Below are 23,349 nucleotides of genomic sequence, written 5' to 3'. Positions count from 1 at the left end.
TGCAAATCTGGATAGATTTAGGATAAGTACGTGCTTAGGAATGCCAAGTTTTATATTTAGAGCTTTGTTTTAGAAGCTCCGTAAAAGGGGCATACGTGATTTGAGGCCTAAAGTAACAATGTCTAACAGGAATGGAATCTTCTAGGTTAAAAATTCTTATATTAATAATATCAATTAGATCTCAGCCACATAGATCAAACGCACCATCCCACAAAAAGGTTTAGTGCTATTATTTACCTACGAATAATAAAATTAATTTCATTCAGGTGTCAATTAAATTAAAAATATTATTTTGAATAATATCGATCAAATCAAAACAAACCAATCAAATCAATTCGAGGAAAAGAATATTTATTTTATATCTTCACGCCTTTTATCTCTGAAGGGGTAACTGCACATAATGACCCATACTCCCAAATATACAATATGCACCCAGTTTTACCAGTCACATACGAACCCATATAGTTGGGGGTCAGGAAATAGAGTAAAAAGAAAATATTCAGTGAAAAAGGTTTTATACCTACTAAGTTATTACTGACACATAATTATTTAAAAGCCATTATTTAAAATTAAAAAAAAAACAAAAACGTTTTTCTTCGCCTAAAGGCTCTTAAAAAATTTTCTTGAGATATAGGTGGCCAGTCCCTTAGTATGAACCTCGTATAATTATGATACGGCTTTAATTTTTTTCACACTCTCATTATAATATACAGACCTAAGATATAAAATAATGCCCATTAATTTAACGTGACCAAAAATGTAATAGAAAAAAATATAGTAGTAATTAACCTTAAACTCCTTCATGATAACTAATTACTGGCTGTTTTTGTCGAAAAAAATTGTCAGAAGCCATAAAGTAAAGAAAAAAAAAGGTTTTTTTTAAAACACATTAATGGCGTTTTCCAGTTTTTTCGTACAAATTGTGCCAGTATAAGAAAATGCAATAAAAAGAAGGTTGCATATGAATACAAAATTCATCTAAAATACCAAATACAAATTACCATTAATATTTTTCTCATTTTTTATTGTAAGTAAGTTGCTTATTTGCAGACAATACTAATAAATTATTTACAATAAAACCAAACCAAATCGAAACCACAGATAATAAACAAGTAAAACAAACTTCATAGTCAATAATTACATTTACCGGCTGCCGGCTGGCTCTTCCAGTGGCATACCCCCGGCGTGTGCCAAAGTGATTCCCTGCGACAATAGAAAGCCACCACTTTCCCTTTTTTTCATATTTGAACTCACTTAAACCTCGCGATTTGTGGTTTGCTACTTTTGTCTGTTTGTTTGTTGTCGGGTTTCCTTGCGTTTTTTGTACATGCTAAGTGGTGGTGTAGTATCATATTTCTGTGTGTGGCTTTTGTTAAGGATGTAAAGAATTGTGTTTCGTTTTTACATATCTACTTACGTATTATACAGATTTCTACTTGCTGATTAAGTTTTAGTAAGATCTTAAAAACACACGTTTTTGTGTTGTGAAAACATAAAGAAATTATAATTCAAATATTGAATATCGCCACATACCTATATTAGTCTCACAAGATAGAGTATTATGTCCTTAAAAAGCGTATTTAGGCTGGCAGATAACATCCGAGGCTCGACATAATCCGTCAAGAGCGAACCCCTGCCTAATCTACATCGCTTGCCATTCACAACTATTGTGTGTCGGCCCGTCCATTGTTTAGTGCAATCGATAAAAATGACACTTTGGCCCTTTTCCAACTGTGGACACATTTCGTAAATGCATTTCTGACTTTCTAAAAAATGGTGGGCGCCAAAATTGACTTTGTATTTCCAGATAAAAGCAATAAGTCGCGAAAAACACAAACATATTAGCAATGGATATGTCGATATTATTAATATCTGAACGCATCTTATACAAAAAAAAAAACAAGGTATAGAGTGGTTAATTTCAAAATAAGAATTAACATGTCAAAATAAAAATGCGCGCCAAATATTATGCCGCAAAACTTTTTACAACATTGTTTTGTTCCTGACTTAATTCTACATATAGTTTCTTACAAGAAAATACCCATATTTATTAATACCGTGACACTTCTACAGCTTTCAATACCCTAATTTCATATAATCAAAATAAAAAAGGCCACACATTGGCTCGCCACCCCACATTACGGCGTGAATGGCTATTATTGAATCGCATTAACTTAATACAGCCATGAATAATAGGAACGCTTTATTACAATTGTTGTCTCCTGGTTTAACCGTGATTTTGATTCCGAGGGTTGAATTAGGGGTAAAAAAGTGTTGTAGACATTTTTATTTATACTAATGAAACATTGATTCAATGTTTTGTATAGAATTGTGATTGATTTCTATTAGATTTTAAATATTTGTTTGGCATTTTTTTCTTTAACTGCCCAACTCATTAACTTAAATGTCATATAATGATTACTTTTACACTATTCCTTAGTAGCGATTTTGTATCGAAAACAATTGTTGAGGACTGGGTTAAGTAACTATTAAACGACTCTGACTACGGAGGTTAGTCATTGGTTTGTTGGTTAAAGAAATTAACAAGCTCTTAACAATGACATTACCAAATTATATTCCGGAGCTATAGGACCTATAAACTTAAGTACTTTTTGAAGACATAGGTACGAAGATAAAAAATAATAAATACTCTCATTTATATATTAAAATATACATCATATTCAACAAATTGGTTTATTAGATAAATATATAAACAGTAAGTTATTACGTCATCAATCAATACGATACGCCATCGAGATTATCTGATGGCGGCCTTATTTTGTAAATAATATCAAAGGCAGCTTCGAGTGGCTTCAGACCTTCAATTATAAATTACGTTCAAAGCAGCTGAATAGCGAGTAATTTTGTTTCTTTCAGGGAAAATTGGGGATCGGCGTAAATCATAAGCTGAAGCGGGTTACGTTGTTCCAATTACATTTTCCGATACCAATTGTATAGTGATTTTGGTATATTCATCTAGAATTGAAGCATTTACAGTCAAAAAGTAACCTTTGAAGAGGTGAAACTGATGAAGAAGACCAGAAATATGAACCTTCTTAATAGAACAATCGCTCTGTATGTAGATACCTCCGTGTTAGTTCATTTGTATTATTGTTACATGTTAGGTAGTCCCAGCTTACCTAGAAGTATCGACGACCTGGTTATGACGTCGTCAATATAGATAGACTATATAAAAGAGTATAACATAATTGCTCAACACATGAATGGTACTGCATAGGAGAAAAACTAACATGTCTTATTCTGGTTTTATTTTATAGTTAAAGTTCTGATTTGTTTGTGAGAGTTATTTGTAATGATCGGTCAAGTCCAAGTTTTATATTACCGCACAATCGTCATAAGCGCTTACATTGCACCATCACCTATATTTGAGGATGGCTCATTGTGACCAATACAAAAATGAAGGCCAACTTCGCTTTCAGAAAACTTACTTTTGACACTAGTTATAATTTGGATCTATTATTCGTCCAATACGAAATGGACGAGACTATACACGTTTCTGAACGAAGACTTTCTTTGAAATCAAGATATGTATGTTTAATAGAGAAGCATTTTACCCCTTCAGCCCTAAAAGGAAACCTAGGGCATTGTGTGTAGTCGTTATATTTAAATGTAGATGAAGCCTCAAAGCCTTCCATGGCCCCCATGATTTCTATAGATGTTATATGAATAGTAAGATTTGTAAGGCCTGTAAGAGTAGGTTACCCATTTTTCTACCCCCTTTTGTGTGCCGCCCTCGTTCTCCGGCGCTTTGCCGAGATGTGGCGAGATTCCGACGTAAAGTGTCGCCGCTTTTACGAAACTTCTGTAATGCCTCTGTGATTATCCTTTACAGTTTAAACTTAGATACAATGTACTGAAAAGTAAGTTTCAAATAAAATTGTTGAATGGGTAGCGTAATTCGATAACTAAGTAGTCATAATTCGATTTTGAACGAGTTGATGAAAATGCTATTGTAATCGTCTGTACCTTGAAATATCTAATAATTGGCATCCGTTCATATAAAATATTAGAGAAATGATATTATAACACTTTCCACAAAGTTACTTGGTATTTTTCTTGTCATCTTTTTGATGTAGAGCTCATCAATACTTTACAGTTGATTGCGCGGCGCACGATCATAATCTAGCGATCTATTTGTTAATGATTTGGCCCTAAAATAAAACTAGTACTTATTATAAGTATACAGCAGTAATAGTACTTAACTACCTATCTGAAAGTCATTGGGGTAGGCCTATGTTCTGCAGTGGACGTCTTATGGCTGATATGATGATGATGATGAATAGTACCTACCAACTAAATACCTTGTCAAAAAAAGTACGTTTCCAAACTAAAGTAATTTTCCAAACTAATAAATACATTGACAGTACATATATTTAAGTCATACAAGTAAACAGTGTTCCACACAACATTATCGATAGCTCAGATAACAGAAGCTGGTACAATGATTGCCAGTCCTGTCTCATTCATTACTTACAATGCACTTGATTGTATTGAAGTAATGACGCGGTGGTAATGTCAGTACAAAGAGCCCACTGCTCCTTACATAATCGAGATACACCAGTCATTGATCGGAGTGACAGCTTTCAAAATAGATGTAGCCTATTGTTGGCTCGTTCAAAGCTAAGGACAATTGTTTCACCCGAAAATCATTAGCAAGATTTTATTATTTGGTTTAATGGTCGAGTTTATCTTTAGCAATAATGGCTGCTTATGTATTGTGGACCTAATGTGCTGTGCATATAGAAATACCTATGCACGTGCTGGATAGTTATTGTTCTGTAATTATTCATATTTATATATCTATACATTTGTTGTTTTTTAATAGAAAAAAAAATTACGTCCTAACCTTTCCCAACTGAATAAGAAACTACGTTAACAGTTCGGAGAACGGTTTCAGCATTGTAAACAAATATTTTCAATTAGCCAGAACAAACAGACAGACAGACTGACAGACAAAAAATTAAAAAAATGTTATTTTGGTGTTGGTATGTACGTATCATATGCGTGTAATAAACTGCGGTTATTTCAATGTTACCAGCAGACACTCAAATTTTATTTATTAGTGTAGATTAAACTGAACTGTTTTAGAGGAGTAACATCGAATTTCTCTGCAATACTCAGTTGCACTCCTAATCAAGTAAGCGCAAAGCGAGAAGAAAAGCAGTATTGTGTTCTTACATGGAGCTATGAACCAAAAATAGCGTAAATACATACAAATCTAGCTGCAAACACCATTAAGAAACGAACAATCGGCGCTCTGATGAATTTCGGTTTATGTTCCACGCCGTAGAGTCTTTGTGGCTCTACTTTCAGCTACACAATAGGGACAAAAGTTATTCAACGACAATGCGAGCACCAAATACCGATCGCCCTGCCCCCCTACACCCTCTAGTACCCTAGTACCTAACCATTGTTTACTTTAATACTCTACTTTTATGTATATTATCGATAGACAGTGGAATCGCGAATATTGTCAATTTACAAAATGTGGGCGTCAGTGTTCGTTTTGTTGATGTTTCAGCACGATTGGTCTTGAGTTTACAGTTGATTTATTTTAGATTTATAACATTTAGGTAGATTTCTTGGAAATTATTTCCAAAATATTTCTGGATATTATTTGTATAATAAGTTGGACAATGATCGAAATATATTTCAAAGAAATAAATTTTGTTCGTTTTTGAAATTATTTGCTAACCTAAAACCTCCGCGAATAAGGCTTTTGTTATTTTTTTACTGGTCAAGGATCTCCATGACCTCCTTGTCATTTATTATCTGAAGGTAAGTATATAATGCATAATAAAATGAACCTGAAGAGCTACAGATGCGTTGCAGGCCAAGCCGGGGCAACCAAACAAACGGGGCATTAATTAAGTTTAGTAACTAGTAACATGCGTCATATACATAAACAGGGTGTCCCGTAAGTCGACGTGCAAATGGCATCAGATGATCGGCTAGGTTCCAATTGTTATCAGAAAAATATAAAAAAAATCTAGTTTTTTAAATTATAGTGCCTTATGTGTCCATTTTCATCCACGAATAAATACATCCTGTGCCAGTTTTTTTACTCTTGTTCCTACAAATCTTTATTTTTTGTCTGCATTTTTCCTTACGTTATGCTGAATAGGGATTCAGTAATATGGAATAATCAATTTTAAACCAACTGGTTTAGTTTGGAAAAGGATGCCATTTTTAGACGAACCAAGTACTGTAAAAAAATGTTCAACGAACTTTAAGTATCTTCACTTTAAAAAAATCTATTGCGCTAGTAGTGCAAAATTTCATCAAAGTTGGCGCATTTAATGAGGACCTATAAGAATCTTGCAAGAACGATCTAACACCAAATCAAAATGCAACATCAACGTTGCAAGACTCAAATTAGCCAAGTATTTTATATCGCTGACTTTCTTAGTATAGTCGACACAAGTTGGCGTCTGCAAGATGACATCATGCTTAACAATATTTCGACAGTTACTATTCACGTCGGCAGCATTGTTACAAAAAGCCTGAGCGTTTCTACAAAAGCTGTAAAGAATGAATGGGAGTGGGTGAGGGGGAGATTCAATAGGAGAAAGGAGAATGAGGGATGTGTAGTTATGTAAGTATGTTTTGTGGTGCGTGCCGCGGATACCGGGTGGCGGTGGAATTTGATTTTTTAAATTTAAACGAATGGGTACCTGCGTTGTTGTGGTTTGGCTGCCATGTTTAGTGTAAAGAAGCATATGGGAAATGTTTGGAAAATGGTAAGTATGATATGCAAAAAGATGTCATGATATTTTGAGTAAATCATTTCAAAAGTTTAAAAGAATAGCATTGTCACATACAATATTATAATGTGAAACTTTATTTGTTTGTATGTATGAATGTTTTTCGGCAATCACGGTGCATTGGTGCCTATAATCAACTGCAATCATTCATCGGTCTTAGATGAAACCGCGGAGTAGTAATCATCTAATATTGAATTCGATTCACAATAAAAAAAAACTTTTTTAATCAGGGGTGTTGAAAGCATTTATTGATCGTGTTATTTCTTACTAACCCACATAAACTTTGAATTAATTCTTTACTCTTTGATGAATTGAACCACCCAATTAACTATACTTAACTAACGAACTTATTATTACTTTATAAGCAAACAACAAACGGTACCCATCCATAACTAAATAGAAAGTCATAGAAATAATAACTCAATTGATACTTCAATTGTATAGTGTACACCAGCTATAGAACAACATTTTGAAATACATTTCCGAGTGACGATTCTATTACATTTTCAAATAAGCATGACTAATGATTTCTTAACAAGCAGGTTCTTTTAGTAGCCCCTCGGTGTACGCTAAACAAAAGTCTTAGATTCACTGGCGGTTTCACGAACAACTTTAGTGTGACCCCACAAAGCTGTGGAACGTCATTTAAATGCACACGTTTCATTGGCTCTGAATGCTTCAGGGAAGTAGAAAAAGAACGGGCCAATTACGACGCTTTTGTGACTTACTCTTTGGGTCTCGAGTGTAACTTTATGTGTGGGGATCTGTGAGTTTTTTATTCGGTTTTCGTCTGTCTCCGCATTTCACCCATAACGGAATCTTTTATAACAAAACTTGGCCAAGTGCGTGTCGCACTTGATATTGTTGATTTATTCCTTGATTGATTCGCAACGAACATTCCTAATTAAAATTATGAATTGGATTCTCATCTCTATTAAATTGTTTATCTATAAGATTCTATTTGATTTCGCGATGAATGAGGTTTGAGTAAATTATTGTGATCAAGTAATTTAAGTACCCAAGTGTGATAGTTAATATCTACAGCTGGCGCCAATTATTAAAAAAATGTTATTTGTTATTACGAAGAGACAGAACCATCATCCAAGCTCTCTTCTAAATTCAAAAGACGAAAACGTCTAAAAAAGCTATGAAGAAGCTAAGATACGAATCCGCTAATGGCCAGCAGCCACAGCTGGCCTGGCCCGGGGCGCTACCGACGCACCGCAAAGCGACCGTTGACCACATAGTTTCCTTTGCTCTCTCAGCCTTACTTTTCGTAAAAAAAAACTTGAGCCAAACAACTCCGCTTTGGTGGAAAGCTGTACCTACAGATGAATCTGGAATCACATAAAAATCAGAATCCAATCAGAATTATTTGTGATAAGTAAGCTTTTTTGACAGAATTGATAAAACATAATATTATAGGTAAATTACTAATTATGATTAACGATATTTTATTTGCTCTATTAACAGTGTTATCAGCTGATTAATTGTCAAAAACGGCTCAAAACTCTCAATTAAGACATGGAACATGTCACTAAATATCAAAACAGTAATGAGACAGAAATGATATAACCGCGGAGTGCCTCATCTAGATCGAAGCTACATAATCTGTGTTCCGATCAAAATGCATTTATGGTGTTGGTCGTTCGTTAGCTGGCCGTCAATACGGCTCTCAGTCCACCGGCTATAAATTTAGTATTGAGCGGACACAACAACAAAGCGCGTTTTGTCTTGCAAATGAAAACGCGCACATTTCGCGGTATTGTGCGCGGCTGTTTCGGTGCCCGCCATTATTAACGGCGAACATGAAAGACAAAAGGTTCGTCTGCAGCACTGAGGCTGGCCTAGATAGCGGATTATTGTACTAACACAATAGGAGCGTTAATTCCGCGACTCGTACCATTATTTTGTTGTTTGCAACTTTATCGCGTTTATCGATGTGCCGCGCGATTGGTTTTTTGATCACTCATTTGTTTCGCTGCTTTTATATTATTTAATATCGATTAAAAAGGTTTTAATTAATTAAATACACCTCTACAATACACCTACCAATCCGATGCAGATACGAAATTTAAAATGTTGGAGATTCGGTAAATATTTAGGGACTGCATCTACGGAGGATTGAAACAGGAGTATTTAAGTATGGGTCTGGTAATTAACTAACAAAAAATTAAAACACATGCAATTATATCTAGATACTTCATAAAAACTACACATTAATGACACACTGGTTAAGACTGGTTATAGAGCGGGATTGGAATAATAGGAAAGTCAAAGGGAATCCACTTTAAACAATTTACGTTTTTTTTTAAATAGTGGGAAATAGATAACTAGTGAATGTATTTCACCATTACTAAAATAAGTCATAAATTAATATCTAATAGAAAAATATTCTAATTGGATTCTGATTATTCTTAAAACTAAAACTTACCGGAAAAATCCAAAAGTGTGGCAGGTTACTCCAATAAATTCCCAATAAAGGCACAACACACAGCACGCATCCACATAAAATTCACACAAAAAAATATTCTGGCACACAACAATCACGAACACCCCGAAAACGACGAAGAAAATTCAAAAAACAGAGCTGGCGGGAAAATAAGTTTACGAAAAAGTTCGTTCGGACAGTGGCGGTAGTGTCGCCGAGACCTACGCGTGTGATGGGGGCCGGGCACAGACTGCGAGCCGGCCGGCGAACGCCTGGCTCGACATTATTCAAGCCCGCGCACCGAGCTCGCGCATCCACGGGCACTGTGGTCAACATTCACCCTTTCGCATACCTACCCTTGCATAATGCATTTCCCTCTTACGACATAATTAAATGTTTACAATACATTGACTTTAGTTAGCTAACTATTTATGGACGGGAAGGAGAATAGAACTTTAGTTACCCAGCTTATGATTACAGATTTTTGAAAAATCTTTTCAATTGATGCGATGAATAGTTATTAGCTGCAAAATAATAGCTCGATTACATTAGAATAAAGTTTTTCCAATAAGAAAAAAAGGATTAGGTACCTCTATTTCTAATACCTCGCCTATTGGTTATTTTTATGCATAAGAAAGTTGCTGAGAAAATTTTACGAGTTATGCAAGAAGAAGCAAACAAAAATATATTTCAAGAGCTTAGTTTATTGTCAACACCTACTGGAAACCGAATGTATAGAACCCAATAACAATAGCATTCTTATAAGAATCTGTGAACACAAAAAACACGAATAAGTAGTAACTGTGTAACACAATAGTGCGTACGACAAATAAGATATGTCCCATCAAAGGAAGAAGCCAGAGACAGCAGGAGCAGATACAATGTGGAAACGTTGGGTAATATGTCCGACTACAATGGCGCGAACGCGAGACACAAAGCCGCGCCGCGTATTGTGTGAACCTGCACAATACACCTTGCATACACACACACAACCACTAATCGTTCACTCAATACTCTAATTGCCAAATCATAAACCACCTTATTACCAACCAAAAAGATTCCATTACGAATATTTTGGTAGCATCCACATTGTGGCCGGCGTGTATTGCGTGTCAAAATAACTGATATTAATGGAAACAGTAGTTTTCTGTATGAATTGATCTTTCATTTTGTGCACACGGCCTTGTTGATTGTTAAAAGGTCGTTGGAGCGTGGTTTTGTTCGTGCTGAATGGAGGCTGTGATGGAGGCATAACTTTGATTGGCGTCATAATAACTAACGTTGCCTGTACACAAATTGAAAACTAAAACGAACATAACAGTGTTTCATACCTATACCAGAAAAAAATTCAGGAGATAAAAGATGTTACAAGCCCGCAATTGGGCGACAGTCAAACAAGTGGATCGTCGTAGCCGCCGCGTAGCACTTCGTAGCACGTGCGGTAAGCGAAGTCTACAGACAACCGGCGATTAATTTATTATTATTTAATGATTTTAGTTTTTACTATAATATAATTATGTGTGTTTTTATCATGTCTGACATTCATAAGTTTATATAATGTGTAAGCTTTCAATTATTATTTTATATTCCAATCTGAACTCTGAAGATATTTATGTAGAAATGGTTTTGATTTTTCTCATTAGAAAATGTAGTTAACGAGTTCGGTATAGTATTTACTAAAGTATTTGTATTTAATTTCACCTTCACTTCGTTTAATACAAGTATGAAAAATTAAAATTTCTCACAAGACAATATTTAAAATTCTCATATAACCACATTCAAAGCAAAAGAAACCATATTATTACAACAAAATGATTCATTTAAAATCTATTTTTACAACAATGGCCGGCACACAATCGTAAGCATTCACGTGTAAAACTTGAAAGTAGATAGGTACAAAAAATAAATAAGTGTGGAGGAATAAAATAAGTTTCGCGGTGGACCATTGTACGGAGTTAGGGAGGGCGGGCCGCCTCCTAGTCCAAACAGTATTCCATTGTGTCTGCCATTACCTAGCCCTCTTTTCGTCTTTTGTATTCGCCTCTCTATAGAAGTGAGACCTTCCCAATGACGCTTTATGGCCGCTTTGAAGTATGCAAGATATGGCCGGTATATCTACATTATTATAAAATATTAGGAGGCTACATTGTGTTATATCCTTTAGTATCCTTTGAGAAAAAATATGCGTTATGGTTATAACTAAGTATCTAATATGTGTAAGATGCGATTGATTTTTTTTTTTTAGAAAGGATTCTGAGCTTTTGTTCGTGTTTTGTACTGGTTTAGATTTTATCTAGGTGGCGTACAAAATCATAGGTGTAGTACCTAAACTTTTTTTATCTGACCTTATTTTTCGTAACATATGAGAAGATTATTTATAAAGGAGTTGTATAGTGATCTCCTTCTTTTTATATCGATACCAAAATATAAAATACCGTGCAATTTCGTTTGTTGTTCAATTGTCGTTGATAAGTCTGCGTTTGGCCACCAACCCAGCGAAGATGCGGCTGAAGATGGAGCACACAGACTTAGAAACTACTTATTTACTCAGACCTCTTTTCGAGGTCTGAGTAAATAAGTAGTACCCGGGTTGTATTTCTCAGGGAAAATAGAATTTCTCAGGAAGAATAGCTCTAGTAAGATGATAGCTAGATTTACAATCATGCTACACGATTTGCATAGTAGTTGCAGCAACGGGAGCGGCTGCGCGACGTAGGTATCGCGGGTTCAATTTCTTCTCGGAATAACTATCCTAAACTATTTTATTTAGCTATATTAAGTATTTTTTGGCACAACCACAGAATAATTTTCACAACACACTAATTATACCTAACATCGCAATTCTCTTCCCCGAAAACAAGAATTTAACAAAAGATAACATAAAATAAGTTAACGTATTTTTTATATTTATTTATTAATCTCCATTCGATATTTGCTGACAGCTATGCATCAGGCATAAAAAACTTGCGTACTGCTGCGCGGTTAAACCTGCTGCTCGGCTCCTATTCATGGTAGTGTGATGTTACTGATGACGTCACAAGTCGTACAACACGCAATGCTCTCGAATAACACTGATAGTAAATTCTAATACACCTACAGTCTACAACTGTTGGGCAGTAATCCGTCAAGGATGATCACGTTGCCTTGTCGGACGATCCTCCGTTTTCCGACTTTAAGGAACTTTACACGCTGTTCCCAAAAGTGAATTAATTGGTAGAAATGGAGGTACGTTGTAGGTGGCACACTGCAGTACAGAAGTTATGAAAGATAAAGTCACGCTTAGTTTTAAATATTTTTGTATGTATGTGATGTATTTCCATTGTATTTTCATACTTACAATCTTGTTATGTTATGTTATCGTTTGTTTACAAGCGCTACGCAATACATCTGCAACTCCTCTGGTGTCGTAGATGTCCATAAGTGTCGTGCCTGTCCCCTTTCCCAATTCAAATCCAATATCTTAAAGATCAGTCTTTGCGGACCAACAAAAAGCAAGAACAATTAATTTGGAATTAAGGAATGAAGCAAAAAGCCTCGTATTTAGAGTTGTTACTACATTCCTTCTTCATTTCTTGTAAACAAATGGTTCAATTTTGTTTAGTTCAATCGTTCATTCACTCATTCGTCGCCATTTCACACGAGTGTGGATTTGGTTCACGAATGTGTTCCTTATTTCAAAAAAAAGTAAATATATTTCACTGATTTGCACACAAAATATAACTAAACATTGAGATTGTTAAGGTAAGCTACAGTTTTAGTACTCAAATTAACAATAGCAATAGTAAATCGTTAATTATTCCGTGGTTAAAATTTGCCAAAATGGCGTCGATCGGCTTTCAGAAACTCTCACTTTCATTGAGTTTTGAGACTATTATTTGAAATGTGATGTCTTATACCAATCAAGTGTATTAATTTTCTCTTACTTATTTACAGTGCAGTAGTATGGACACGTCATTGGATGCGTCCTTAGTGACGCAGTCCATAAATTATCATGGACAGCAATTACAAAAAACTTGGGAGGCAGAAAGAGGAGAAGACGACTTATCTAAAATTGGCGTGGGCGCTCTGGATTTCGCTGTGTATCAGTCGAGACACAAGCACTTGACGTTCCAAGATCGAGGAAAACGTTTAAAGCTACATCAGTTTATTGCCAAAGAGGCTAACGCTTTGTTTGATACTTCAATAATGGAAGAAACCCCATCATCATCAAGCCTTGGAACTGACGCGCCTGTACCAGAAGACAGTGAGTATTAAACATTATCTTCTTATTTTTGATAAGACCCTGCTATACTAAAAAAACATGCATATCCTGGAATTTTGGCTTGTCTTGTGGGTGTTGCCATAGTAGTGTGACAATAATAATATTTGAATACTCCAACTCCAATCAATATCTTCAATTCTGGTATAATTTATTGTCAGCATAAAAGACAATAATGGTAAATAAGTTGAATTACAAATAGTTACCTTTATTATGCCTAAGTAAGGTCAGAAAAAAAAAAGAATGTTGTTTATCATAGTTTATGATGGCCTTGAAAGATAAAATGTAATTATCCTCATTACTTTAATATAATTTACATTCTGACTGTAGTTACTATGTTCAATTCAACTCTTTAAGGAATAATACACACAGCTGTCTTTATGCATATTAAAATGTGTATTCTGTATTAACACATTTCAACATTTGTTTCAGATCTATATGCACTGATGCCGCCTTTTGAAACATTTTTGAGTGTAGACAAGTCAGCAAGATTGAGACATTTCTTTGATGTAAGTCTATATATTTATAACTCAAGAATTTAAATCAAATTAGCTAAAAATTGGTGAGAGGTAAGACCAACAGGATTCTTCTATCAAGGATTTCCCGAAAATCTTATGGGAACCACAAAAAACAGGATTGCATGTACAAAGTTATGGGCAAAAGCTAGATTAATACTTGGATTGTTTATCCCGCTCAATCTCTTTGTCATGTTCAAGGGTGAAGGGAATACCATAGTTATTACTGTAGCAACACATTGCTATTCATCAGAAATTACTACTGCCAGAATTGTAAAACAATGCTATATATCAATGACCTAGCACCACTAATTGAATGACTAAAAGGTTTACCTCTCAGCCAAGGAATGTACATTTGTGCAATACTACTAATGCATTGTTTTTAAACTGTTATTTCACTCTTCTATTCCAGAATGTGAAGACGGGAGAACTTATTATAGGAGCAGTCATCAACAGGACAACATCTGGTATGATGTTAAAGGTGCTATGCACTGCCGGACCAACCTCAAGATATGTAGCTGACATCAATGTGAAGGTATTGCACAATATTATGAAATTTATTTGTATTGAGATTAAGTAGAAAATAACATGATATGATGATTTTTCATTCATGCTATTATTCAATATTTGATCACAAATTCTGATACAAAACTGCTGTTTTGATGGGCATTCATATTTGTCCATAAGACTCACAGTTCAGCTTAAATTAGAATGGCAATATGTGGTCAGCCCATATAAGTACATAGGAATGATGAAAGTTGCCACCCACACAGTGTACAAAATGAAACTAACACGACTGTTACAACTTTTGGTATTTATGTGGGTGTCACTGGGACTCAAAATCATTGAATGACTAATTTTTGTAACTAGTTCAAAGACACTTTTTAAATATAATGTATTAACATTGTCAATTCAGTGTTTTCTTTTTTGTCTTTAGGCATTTTTACCAGTTACAAATATCATACCTGCTGTGGACAAGAAAAACGTATCAAGAAACTACCTGATGAATGACACTGTATGCTGCGAAGTGATAGAAGTTATCCCTGACACCGACAAAATGGTGTGCGGCATGAAGGGTGTGACGCGAGGCCCGGATGACCCTCCGCCTAAGCCACCACTGGGCCTACTCAGCACTGACGACTTCCCACTCATCTACAAGTACGTACAGACTCGATAACACACTACTGAGTAATCACATTGTCCCTACACTATTTTACAGGTTTAAAGTTTTGCTTTACACAAACATAGTGTTTTCATGTATTTATTTGTAGTTCAGTTGTTTGTTGAGCCTACAAAAACAGTGGTATTTTTTTTATTTATTGGACAAAAGGAATAATGACTTGGAAGATATTTATGAACATAGCAGAATGTTAAGACTGAAGAGATTTGAAAGTTAACAACTGAAAAATCATAGACAAGGAACAAACCAAAAAAGTACTAATGGGATTTCAAGAAATGGAACACTATCACATGTAAATTGAGTTCTTAGTATGTGGAAGGAATACAAGAATACCTCTGGTTTTTAGATACTCATTAAAATTAACAGATTGTGTTTGTCAACTGTCACTCAACTATTTGAATCAAATATGTACACTCGGTAGGTATATGTGTAAGTGTATCAGCAGGAGTGTTGGATGTATGTTTTCACTGGTTTATGATCACTTTTCAGTACAAAGTCACACTGTTCACCAACTTGTGAAAAAGATTGCATGATATTTGTTCAAAGTTTGATCTGATGTGAACAAACCTTGGGATTCTTGAAGGATGTTTATAATATATATTTCAACGAGATTCCTGCACATATATGTTGAGGATTTTTCAAAGTATTCAAATTATTTACACATCTTTTGTTTTTTGACATAAAATGGAAAAGGTCAGTACAAATATTATTTTAGGGTCTCTTCAATCTTATATCTAAAAAGCAACATGTTATTCTGTATTAAAGCTAATGTTTAACATTCCAGCATTATCTGAGACGTATTGATTGGACTTTTATAATGAACATTTATTGGATGTTGGAGTTATTTATTATTATAAAGGACTCGCTCCCGGCGCTTATCAATTTAGCAGATTGACGTGAGGCTCTGCGAGATGACTCAATAGTTCCAAGATAGAGTGGCAGTTCACATCGTTGTGTCCGACATACCTTCCACGCCAGTGGATGTACACTCCCTGTATTATTTTAGGGTGTTCTTTTCTAGGTATAGCGAGGATTTGTCAAGACGTGTCACACCTACTGAATTATGTTGTGACCTTAGTGAATGTCCCGGTAATATTAATGTCACATTGTCGAGGCGGCATCACCTAATCTATGATGTTATATTTATGTGTGAAAGAAATAAAATACAAGTAACATAACATTTTTTGAACAGCTACATTGGAACAGGTGAGGATAAACGTATGTGTGACACTAAGCAAACACTTTAGGAATTAAATGCTTGAAACTATATAAAAACTTCTTTGAAGAAATTATTCTCATCTCAGTGAAAATACTCCATTATAAAAGGACAATTAATTACTTAAACTCATTGCCACATTACTTACTTTCGTAAATTTCCTGCAGGAAAACAGTGGATATGAAGGGAGAGAGTTATGAAGCCATATTGGAGAAGAGTCCTGGCTTCAATAACCCCAACTGCGTCCAATATCTTTCTGAACTGCTCGGAATCTCCAACATGCACTGCACCAATTTTCCATCTTTGAGGTAAGTTGAATTACGGATCCTTAAAATTTTTCCTATACAAATGCTAGAATATATTTTAATAATACCACGTTTTTGTCACAGGGGAGGGTTTGTACCGACAGAATATGCTGATGAACTGCGTCAAGCACAAGCCAGCAAGTGGGCATTCCGTTCAGTTGCAGAAGGTATAGAACATTTCAAAGCCGGCCGTCACTCTGAAGCTTTCCAGTGTCTTAATAAAGCGTTGAGCATCGATCCAAGAAATGTCGAGGGATTAGTTGCAAGGGGAGCACTTTATGCCAATAGTGGAACATTTAAAAAGGCCATAGAAGATTTCGAAACATCCTTGAAATTGAATCCCAACCATGCTAATGCTAGAAAGTATCTAGGAGAGACACTAGTCGCACTAGGCCGCAGTTACGAGGACGAAAACAAGATTACTGAAGCACAGAAAGCGTATGAAGATTGTTTAGCCATCATACCTTTCCATGAAGAGGCGCAAAACTCTCTCGATTTCTTAAAGAGCAAGACATCTACGACCAAGCCTTTAATTGAACCAGCAGAGTTGTTACTGCCTGGATTGACAGGGGCAAAGTCGTACGAGATGAAAGAGACGTTGAAGCAGTTATTGAATTTGACTGATAAGAAAGATAAGAAGAAGAAAAAGAAGCGCGGCAAGGGTAAGAAGAAGCGGTCGAGCAGTTCTTCGTCATCGTCATCTGACTCGTCGAGCTCCAGTTCATCATCGGACTCCTCGTCGTCCTCATCCGAAACAAGTGGTAATGTTTTAAATATATTTTTGAAATGTCCTTTATCAACTCAAGAGAAATGGATAGTTATCAACTGATCTGAATAGTACAAAACCTTATCCTACAAAACATATTTGGTTCTGTGTGGATTGTGTCGACAACCCTTAATTCAGCATCACACTCAGCCAAGCTGTCGACTGAGTGGCCAAAATTGGGTAGGACATATCTATAAATTTATAAAAAAATGCATGATTAAAGCTGCTTTTGCAATCTGGCCATGGGATCTTCAACTTTTGTATTTGTTCAACAGCACACAAATTCTTTCATCATAATATACTCTACCAATACCCATGCCATGCACTTACAATAAAGCTGAAGTATTGTAAATAGTATCTTCCTACTTCACTATCTTAGATTTTCACAAACTAACCGATAAAATGTACATTCTTCATTGAATTTGTCTGAATGTGTATGATTGAGGTTTAAAAAGCACTTGTATGCATGCATGCTGTAGAAGTTAGAAATGGAACAATAATTAATAATGTGCAATGAAATGGTTCTTCACAGATTCGGAAGGTCCTAATCGCAAGAAGAAGCGCCGGTCTCAACCTAACAGCAAGCGACAGCGCTCGCTGTCGCCGCTGAGTAAGCGCATGGAGATGCTCGGCGCGCCCGAGGCCGGCTCTCGTACTCACAACTCTCAGTTCAACCACCCGTACGGATACCAGCCGCCGCCGCCACCGGTCGAAGAAGTCAACCCTGAGCCACAGAGGTCTCAAGCAGATATTGATTATGAATTAAAGGTAAGATTCTTATTAGAATGCATGAATGTTGTTTTTGTTATCTTAAAACATGGCGTGAATTGGTCTTATAAGAGAACAAAGAAGATAAAAAAACCTGCAATTAATTTACAGGTACGCAAGTTCTTAGAAATGACCAAAGAGGATTCAGACTATGAAGACAAGGTGCGGAATTTCTTAGAAGAAACTGCGCAGTACAAGCGCAACCGCAAGATGCAGGAACTGGGACAGCAGCCGCAGCCCGGCGCTGACCGCGACAAGAAGAAAAAGAAGAAGAAAGACAAGTCGGTACCCTTTACTGATCTGTTCTGTTTGGGGTGAGCAAAGTTACCAGCTTCACTGTAAATTAATTAGGATGATGAAAAGCTTTTATTTTTGGTTTGACTAAATTTTTTGCCTCAAAATATACTTTGCTCAACCTCAAGATAATACTAACCGCTCATAATTTTAGCACTATTATTTAATTTCTAATTTAATTGTATCATTAATCATTACTGAATAACTATTAAAGTAATACCATGTATGACCTACATTCATCATTAGCTGGATATGTTCACTGCTGAACAAAAGCACTCATTTACATTAGCGACTCCTACTTCAGAACAGAACTAATTGCAATAAACTACAAATATTTTATAGGAAGAAGAAAAAGGAGTCTAAGAGAAAGCGCAAGGAACAGGAAAGGGAAGAAAAGAGAAAAGCGAAGTTAGCGCGCGCTGCCGCCAACAATGAGTACAGTCTACGCGACCTCGACAGCATCGGAGACAAGAAACTTAGAGACGCTATCAGGTACGTCGGTCAATTTTCATGAGAAGAACTTTTGAACTGAAAACATTCCCATACTTGAGTCTTACTTTCTCTCTTGGAAAGAAAAATAAAAGCCGAAAGATTTCTCATACTGCCCTAGATAGAGTAGTCTCAGAGTAATAAGTTCATTAATTGATGTTACAGAAAAGAATTGAAGAGTAAGAAGCGAGACCTCAGTTCTGACGGTGAATACGATAGAAAACACGATAAGAGGTAACAAATCACATAGTACATAGAATTAATAAGTAGCAAGTCAGTCTAATGCCGCCGCTAATTGTATAAGTCAAATAAAAGATGCCTGTTATACAATACTCTTAATAAATAAATAATAACTGCGCAAGCAAACTACAAATTGCCTGTAATGTAACATAAAAATAACTGTTTTCTGCTCATAATCATTCTGGTACGTAGTTGCTATTACGCTTCGTGTGTTAGCCGTAAACGTGTTATTTTATCAAGGGAGCATTCCGCTTGCCCGTATTGGACACCATAGCCTATTTATAAACACACTTAATATTTAAATTGATTCACTAACTTTTGTCTTTTATACAAATTGTGTAAAAGAGTGACAGCAAAACTATTTTTGTTGTATTGCAATGAATATGTGTCGTTGTGAGCATTTATTTATTAAATGTGTATTCATCAGGATGCTAGACGATATGCACGGGCTCGAGGAGTTGGAGTCCAAGCTGAGCGCGTACCACGTAATGGTGGAGAAGGAGGTGCTGCACAAGCGCGACGGGCGCGGCTCGCTCAGCCCCATAGACCAGGCGCCGCCGCCGCCGCTCGAGAAGCCCAAGTGGAAGATGTCCATGAGCGCGGTCAAAGACACGTACGTGCCGCGCCACCTCGCCTACTTCACGGTCACTAGCGTGCACGTGTCGAGTGGTGCAGGCCCCGTATTCATTTTTAAAACCACATGCGCTTATTTTTTATTTTTTCAAACAATGCTAAGATTATTTTATTTTCAAACAGGCTAGAAATCCGGCCTCTTTTTTATTTGACTGTTACAATTAGCACGAGATAATTAATTTACAGATACGACATTTTCTTTTCGCATCTACTACACTCCAATTTTTTTTTGTTTTTTTTTTTCAAACCTTATATTTATTTTACTTGTGTATGCAGAAATTAATTATCTCTCATTCACTATAAGTGTTCTATATAAGTGCAAGTAAGACTGTACGCAATAGGTTTTAAAATTAATAAATATTACAGGGTCAAGAAGAAGGAAACACCGGTGCCAAAGGGTTATAAAGAACATTATGCATTTGAAGACAGCTCAGATGATTCACAAGAAAATAATAAGGTGAGATAACCGACATTCTAAATAGAATTAATATTTTATATACTGTTTGTATTTTATGTCTTGCTGTTTTACTAATGTTATTATTCATTTCAATTAGCCTTCTCCGTCAAGTGGGGATAAGAACGTATCGGTACGTAGGGCAATGGCAATGAAGGAGCCGCCTCCACTGCCGTCTGCCCCACCACCAAACAAGCGAGAGCCCGACCCGCCCGGTACTGAGCCCTCACATCCAGTAAGTGAACATGTACGAGTCTATTACTATCTACGCTTAAACCTCCTCCCTTTTAATACGAAAATATATGTCTTCATTGCCATTTAGCAATTTATTTTGTTCATCTAAAACATAAGGCATACATTCACTGTTTCAGGTCCGTAAGGGCAACATAGTCCTAGACAAGTTCGGTTCATTCCGACTAGCTCAAGAGGGCGAAACACCGGTATCTGTTGGTGATGGACGACCAGAACAATTTGTGACGCGCATCAAACCACCCTCCCCTTCAGGACGCCGACCACGCTCACCGCCTTCACCGAGAAGGCATTCATCTAACTCCTCTGATGACGATAGAAGATCCAAACGTTCTAGGAGCAGGTGGGACATATTTTACATTTTTCTGAGGCTTACATAACGTAGCTTCTTAATAAATTGATTAACTTCAACTAAGAATTCAAACCTAACAATCAGTAAAAGGTGGATTGGAAATCATTCATATTGCACCAAGATTTGGATCATCATGTATCTTATGATCAAATTTTTTCGAATATTTCTGGTACATGATTTAGTATTTGTTAAGGTCGCGACCACGTAAGTACCGGTCCCGGTCCCGGTCTCGCTCGCGGTCTGCATCGAGCGCGAGTGGCTCGGTGGCGTCGCGGCGACGTCGCTCGGGCTCGCCTCGCTCCCGCTCTCGCTCCGACGCGAGCCGCTCCTACTACTCTCGCAGCAGATCTCGATCACGGTCTGGCTCAAGGTATTTTTGCTGTTGTGTGTTTTAATTTATCCCTGTAATTTTATGCTTTACTTTTCATTTGAGTCTAATTGCATATACCTAATAAAACTCTGTAATGTAAATGCCTCGTAATAAAATAACAAATGAGCTAACTTAGATTAATTGACTAACACAGTTTTTGACCCTAGATCCCTCTCACAGCATGATGACTACTAAACGATAATTTATTACAATCATTTGCATGAACAATTTGTGTTATATGAAAGCAACACATTTTAATAATGGATCCACTGTAGGTTCCGTCGTTTCGTGCGTCGCGGGAACTGGCGAGGTCGCGGTGGGTATGAGCGTGGCACGTACTACCGTCCCCGCTTCCACACGTACAACGGCGGGGGCGGCGGACGGGGCCGCGGCCGCGGTGGCGGTGGAGACTTCCGCCGCGACGATGGACGTCGGTTCCAACAAGAATGGCGCGACAACCGCTCTAGAGGAGGACGACCCTTCAGGCCACGCCGAGGCGGTGGTGGCCGTGGCAGACCCTTCAGGTAAGGCATAGACTATTTAATTTTAGTAACTATATATTTATTTTACAATATGAATAAAACACAACAATTTTTTTTTTTCAAAATTGTGAAAGTCATAATTGGATTACATTTTTTCGCAGGGGTGGTGGTTTCCGTGACTTTAGAGATCGCAGGGGCGGTCGTTATTCAAGATCACGCAGTCCTGAAAGACCACGCAGATCCAGGTCTTACAGCCCAGAACGACGAGACAAAGATAGGGACAGGTAAGCACAATATCAATAAAAGTGTTGAAATAAAATTATTTCAGTAATTATTTAATCAGACATTTACTAATTTTATGTTACTTTTAACAGCTACTCCCGTTACTCGGAACGCGATAGCCATCGTAGCGAGGGTGAATATGAAGAAGAAAGGTACGTGGACAGAAAAGAATACGACGGAAAGTGGGCTGATGGAAACGAGCCCGAGAGAAACGCCCACCCGGAGGAGAAGCAACCCGCCGAACAAGCCCCCAAAGAATAAAATCACAAGAGTTTGGTTTTGCCACAGAGTGCTAGTTTTACGGTTATGTTCTAAATATTGTTTAGGTGCTCATCACCTTACCTACGTACTTGACTGTGAATTAACTGATCTACTAACAAATTTAAATTTAACTCTAAATCTCTTTTCTGGAATGATAGATAACCTTATTAGAGAGCAGGTGCAGCTTATCTTATTTCATCTAACTATCTGTTCTAATCTTATTTTTAGGTTTCTATATTCCCATACATCAGTTATTCACGGTCGATTTTTATTGCAAAATGTATTCTAGTTATGATTAGTTGTAAATATAGGTATAGAGTACAATATGAATGTATTCCTTTTCTGTTTTTCGTGAATGTACGTAGATTAGAATACCGGTTACGCATTTATGTTTTCTTATGAAATACAGCTTACTAAATGCTTTGCAATTAAATACCGCATCCATTTTTTGGTTTCTAATTGTTATTCCAATTTCCACTCGATAAACAGATCATTCCAAAGTTTGACGGAATGGAATAGCATAGTCAGTCACTATAATAAATAATCTTTTATTTGTAATTGGTATAACTAATTCTATAAAGTGACTTTCAATGTATTATGTTGTTTTATTTATAAACCGGAGTGATACCACGGCCTCACAGAAAACCGACGTGAAACAACGCTTGCGTTGTTTCGTTGTATGAGTGAGCCCCCACTCTTACCCCGATTCCCCAACAACGCTTAAAATCCTAACCACCAAAAAGCCAGCAACGCACTTGTAATGCCTCTGGTGTTTCGGGTGTCCATGGGCGCCGGCGATTGCTTACCATCAGGGCTTATACCATAAATAAAAATGAACTTATAATATAACCCATTATCATTACAATGACTGGACTATAAATAATTTACAAACAAATGCACCCTCGTATCTTTCCCAGATCGAAAAAAATATTAGGTAGCCCTTAAGTTGAATAAGTAACAGTAAAATGGGGTGAATAGGGACAGAAGAAGGGTGAATAGATACTATGAAGAATTTCCCT

The 23,349-nt window shown here is 36.5% G+C and overlaps 1 protein-coding gene across 6 annotated transcripts; it reads left to right on the top strand.

The window, feature by feature from the left end:
* The first annotated feature begins 12,799 nt into the window (after positions 1–12,799).
* LOC118273012 (tetratricopeptide repeat protein 14 homolog) lies at positions 12,800–22,925 on the top strand. 6 transcript variants are annotated; one of them, XM_035589745.2, is made up of 19 exons: positions 12,800–12,957; positions 13,150–13,459; positions 13,907–13,983; positions 14,402–14,524; positions 14,927–15,147; positions 16,553–16,693; positions 16,775–17,451; positions 17,989–18,224; positions 18,336–18,505; positions 18,861–19,010; positions 19,173–19,241; positions 19,675–19,860; positions 20,247–20,337; positions 20,435–20,569; positions 20,706–20,926; positions 21,129–21,305; positions 21,581–21,829; positions 21,949–22,071; positions 22,162–22,925. In XM_035589745.2, the coding sequence occupies exons 2-19, from the start codon at positions 13,159–13,161 to the stop codon at positions 22,328–22,330; spliced, it is 3,516 nt and encodes a 1,171-aa protein (XP_035445638.1). In that variant the 5' UTR covers positions 12,800–12,957; positions 13,150–13,158; the 3' UTR covers positions 22,331–22,925. The 6 variants fall into 6 exon arrangements, with proteins under 6 accessions (XP_035445638.1, XP_035445637.1, XP_035445636.1 ...); XM_035589744.2 differs by having other exon boundaries at positions 20,435–20,581; XM_035589743.2 differs by having other exon boundaries at positions 18,336–18,538.
* Positions 22,926–23,349: the final 424 nt, after the last annotated feature.

This window comes from Spodoptera frugiperda, chromosome 1, assembly GCF_023101765.2.
Source record: "Spodoptera frugiperda isolate SF20-4 chromosome 1, AGI-APGP_CSIRO_Sfru_2.0, whole genome shotgun sequence".
In the NCBI taxonomy this organism is placed as follows: domain Eukaryota; kingdom Metazoa; phylum Arthropoda; class Insecta; order Lepidoptera; family Noctuidae; genus Spodoptera; species Spodoptera frugiperda.
The sequence above is the reverse complement of the archived record's forward strand: the minus strand, read 5'-3'. Positions and strand labels throughout refer to the sequence as shown.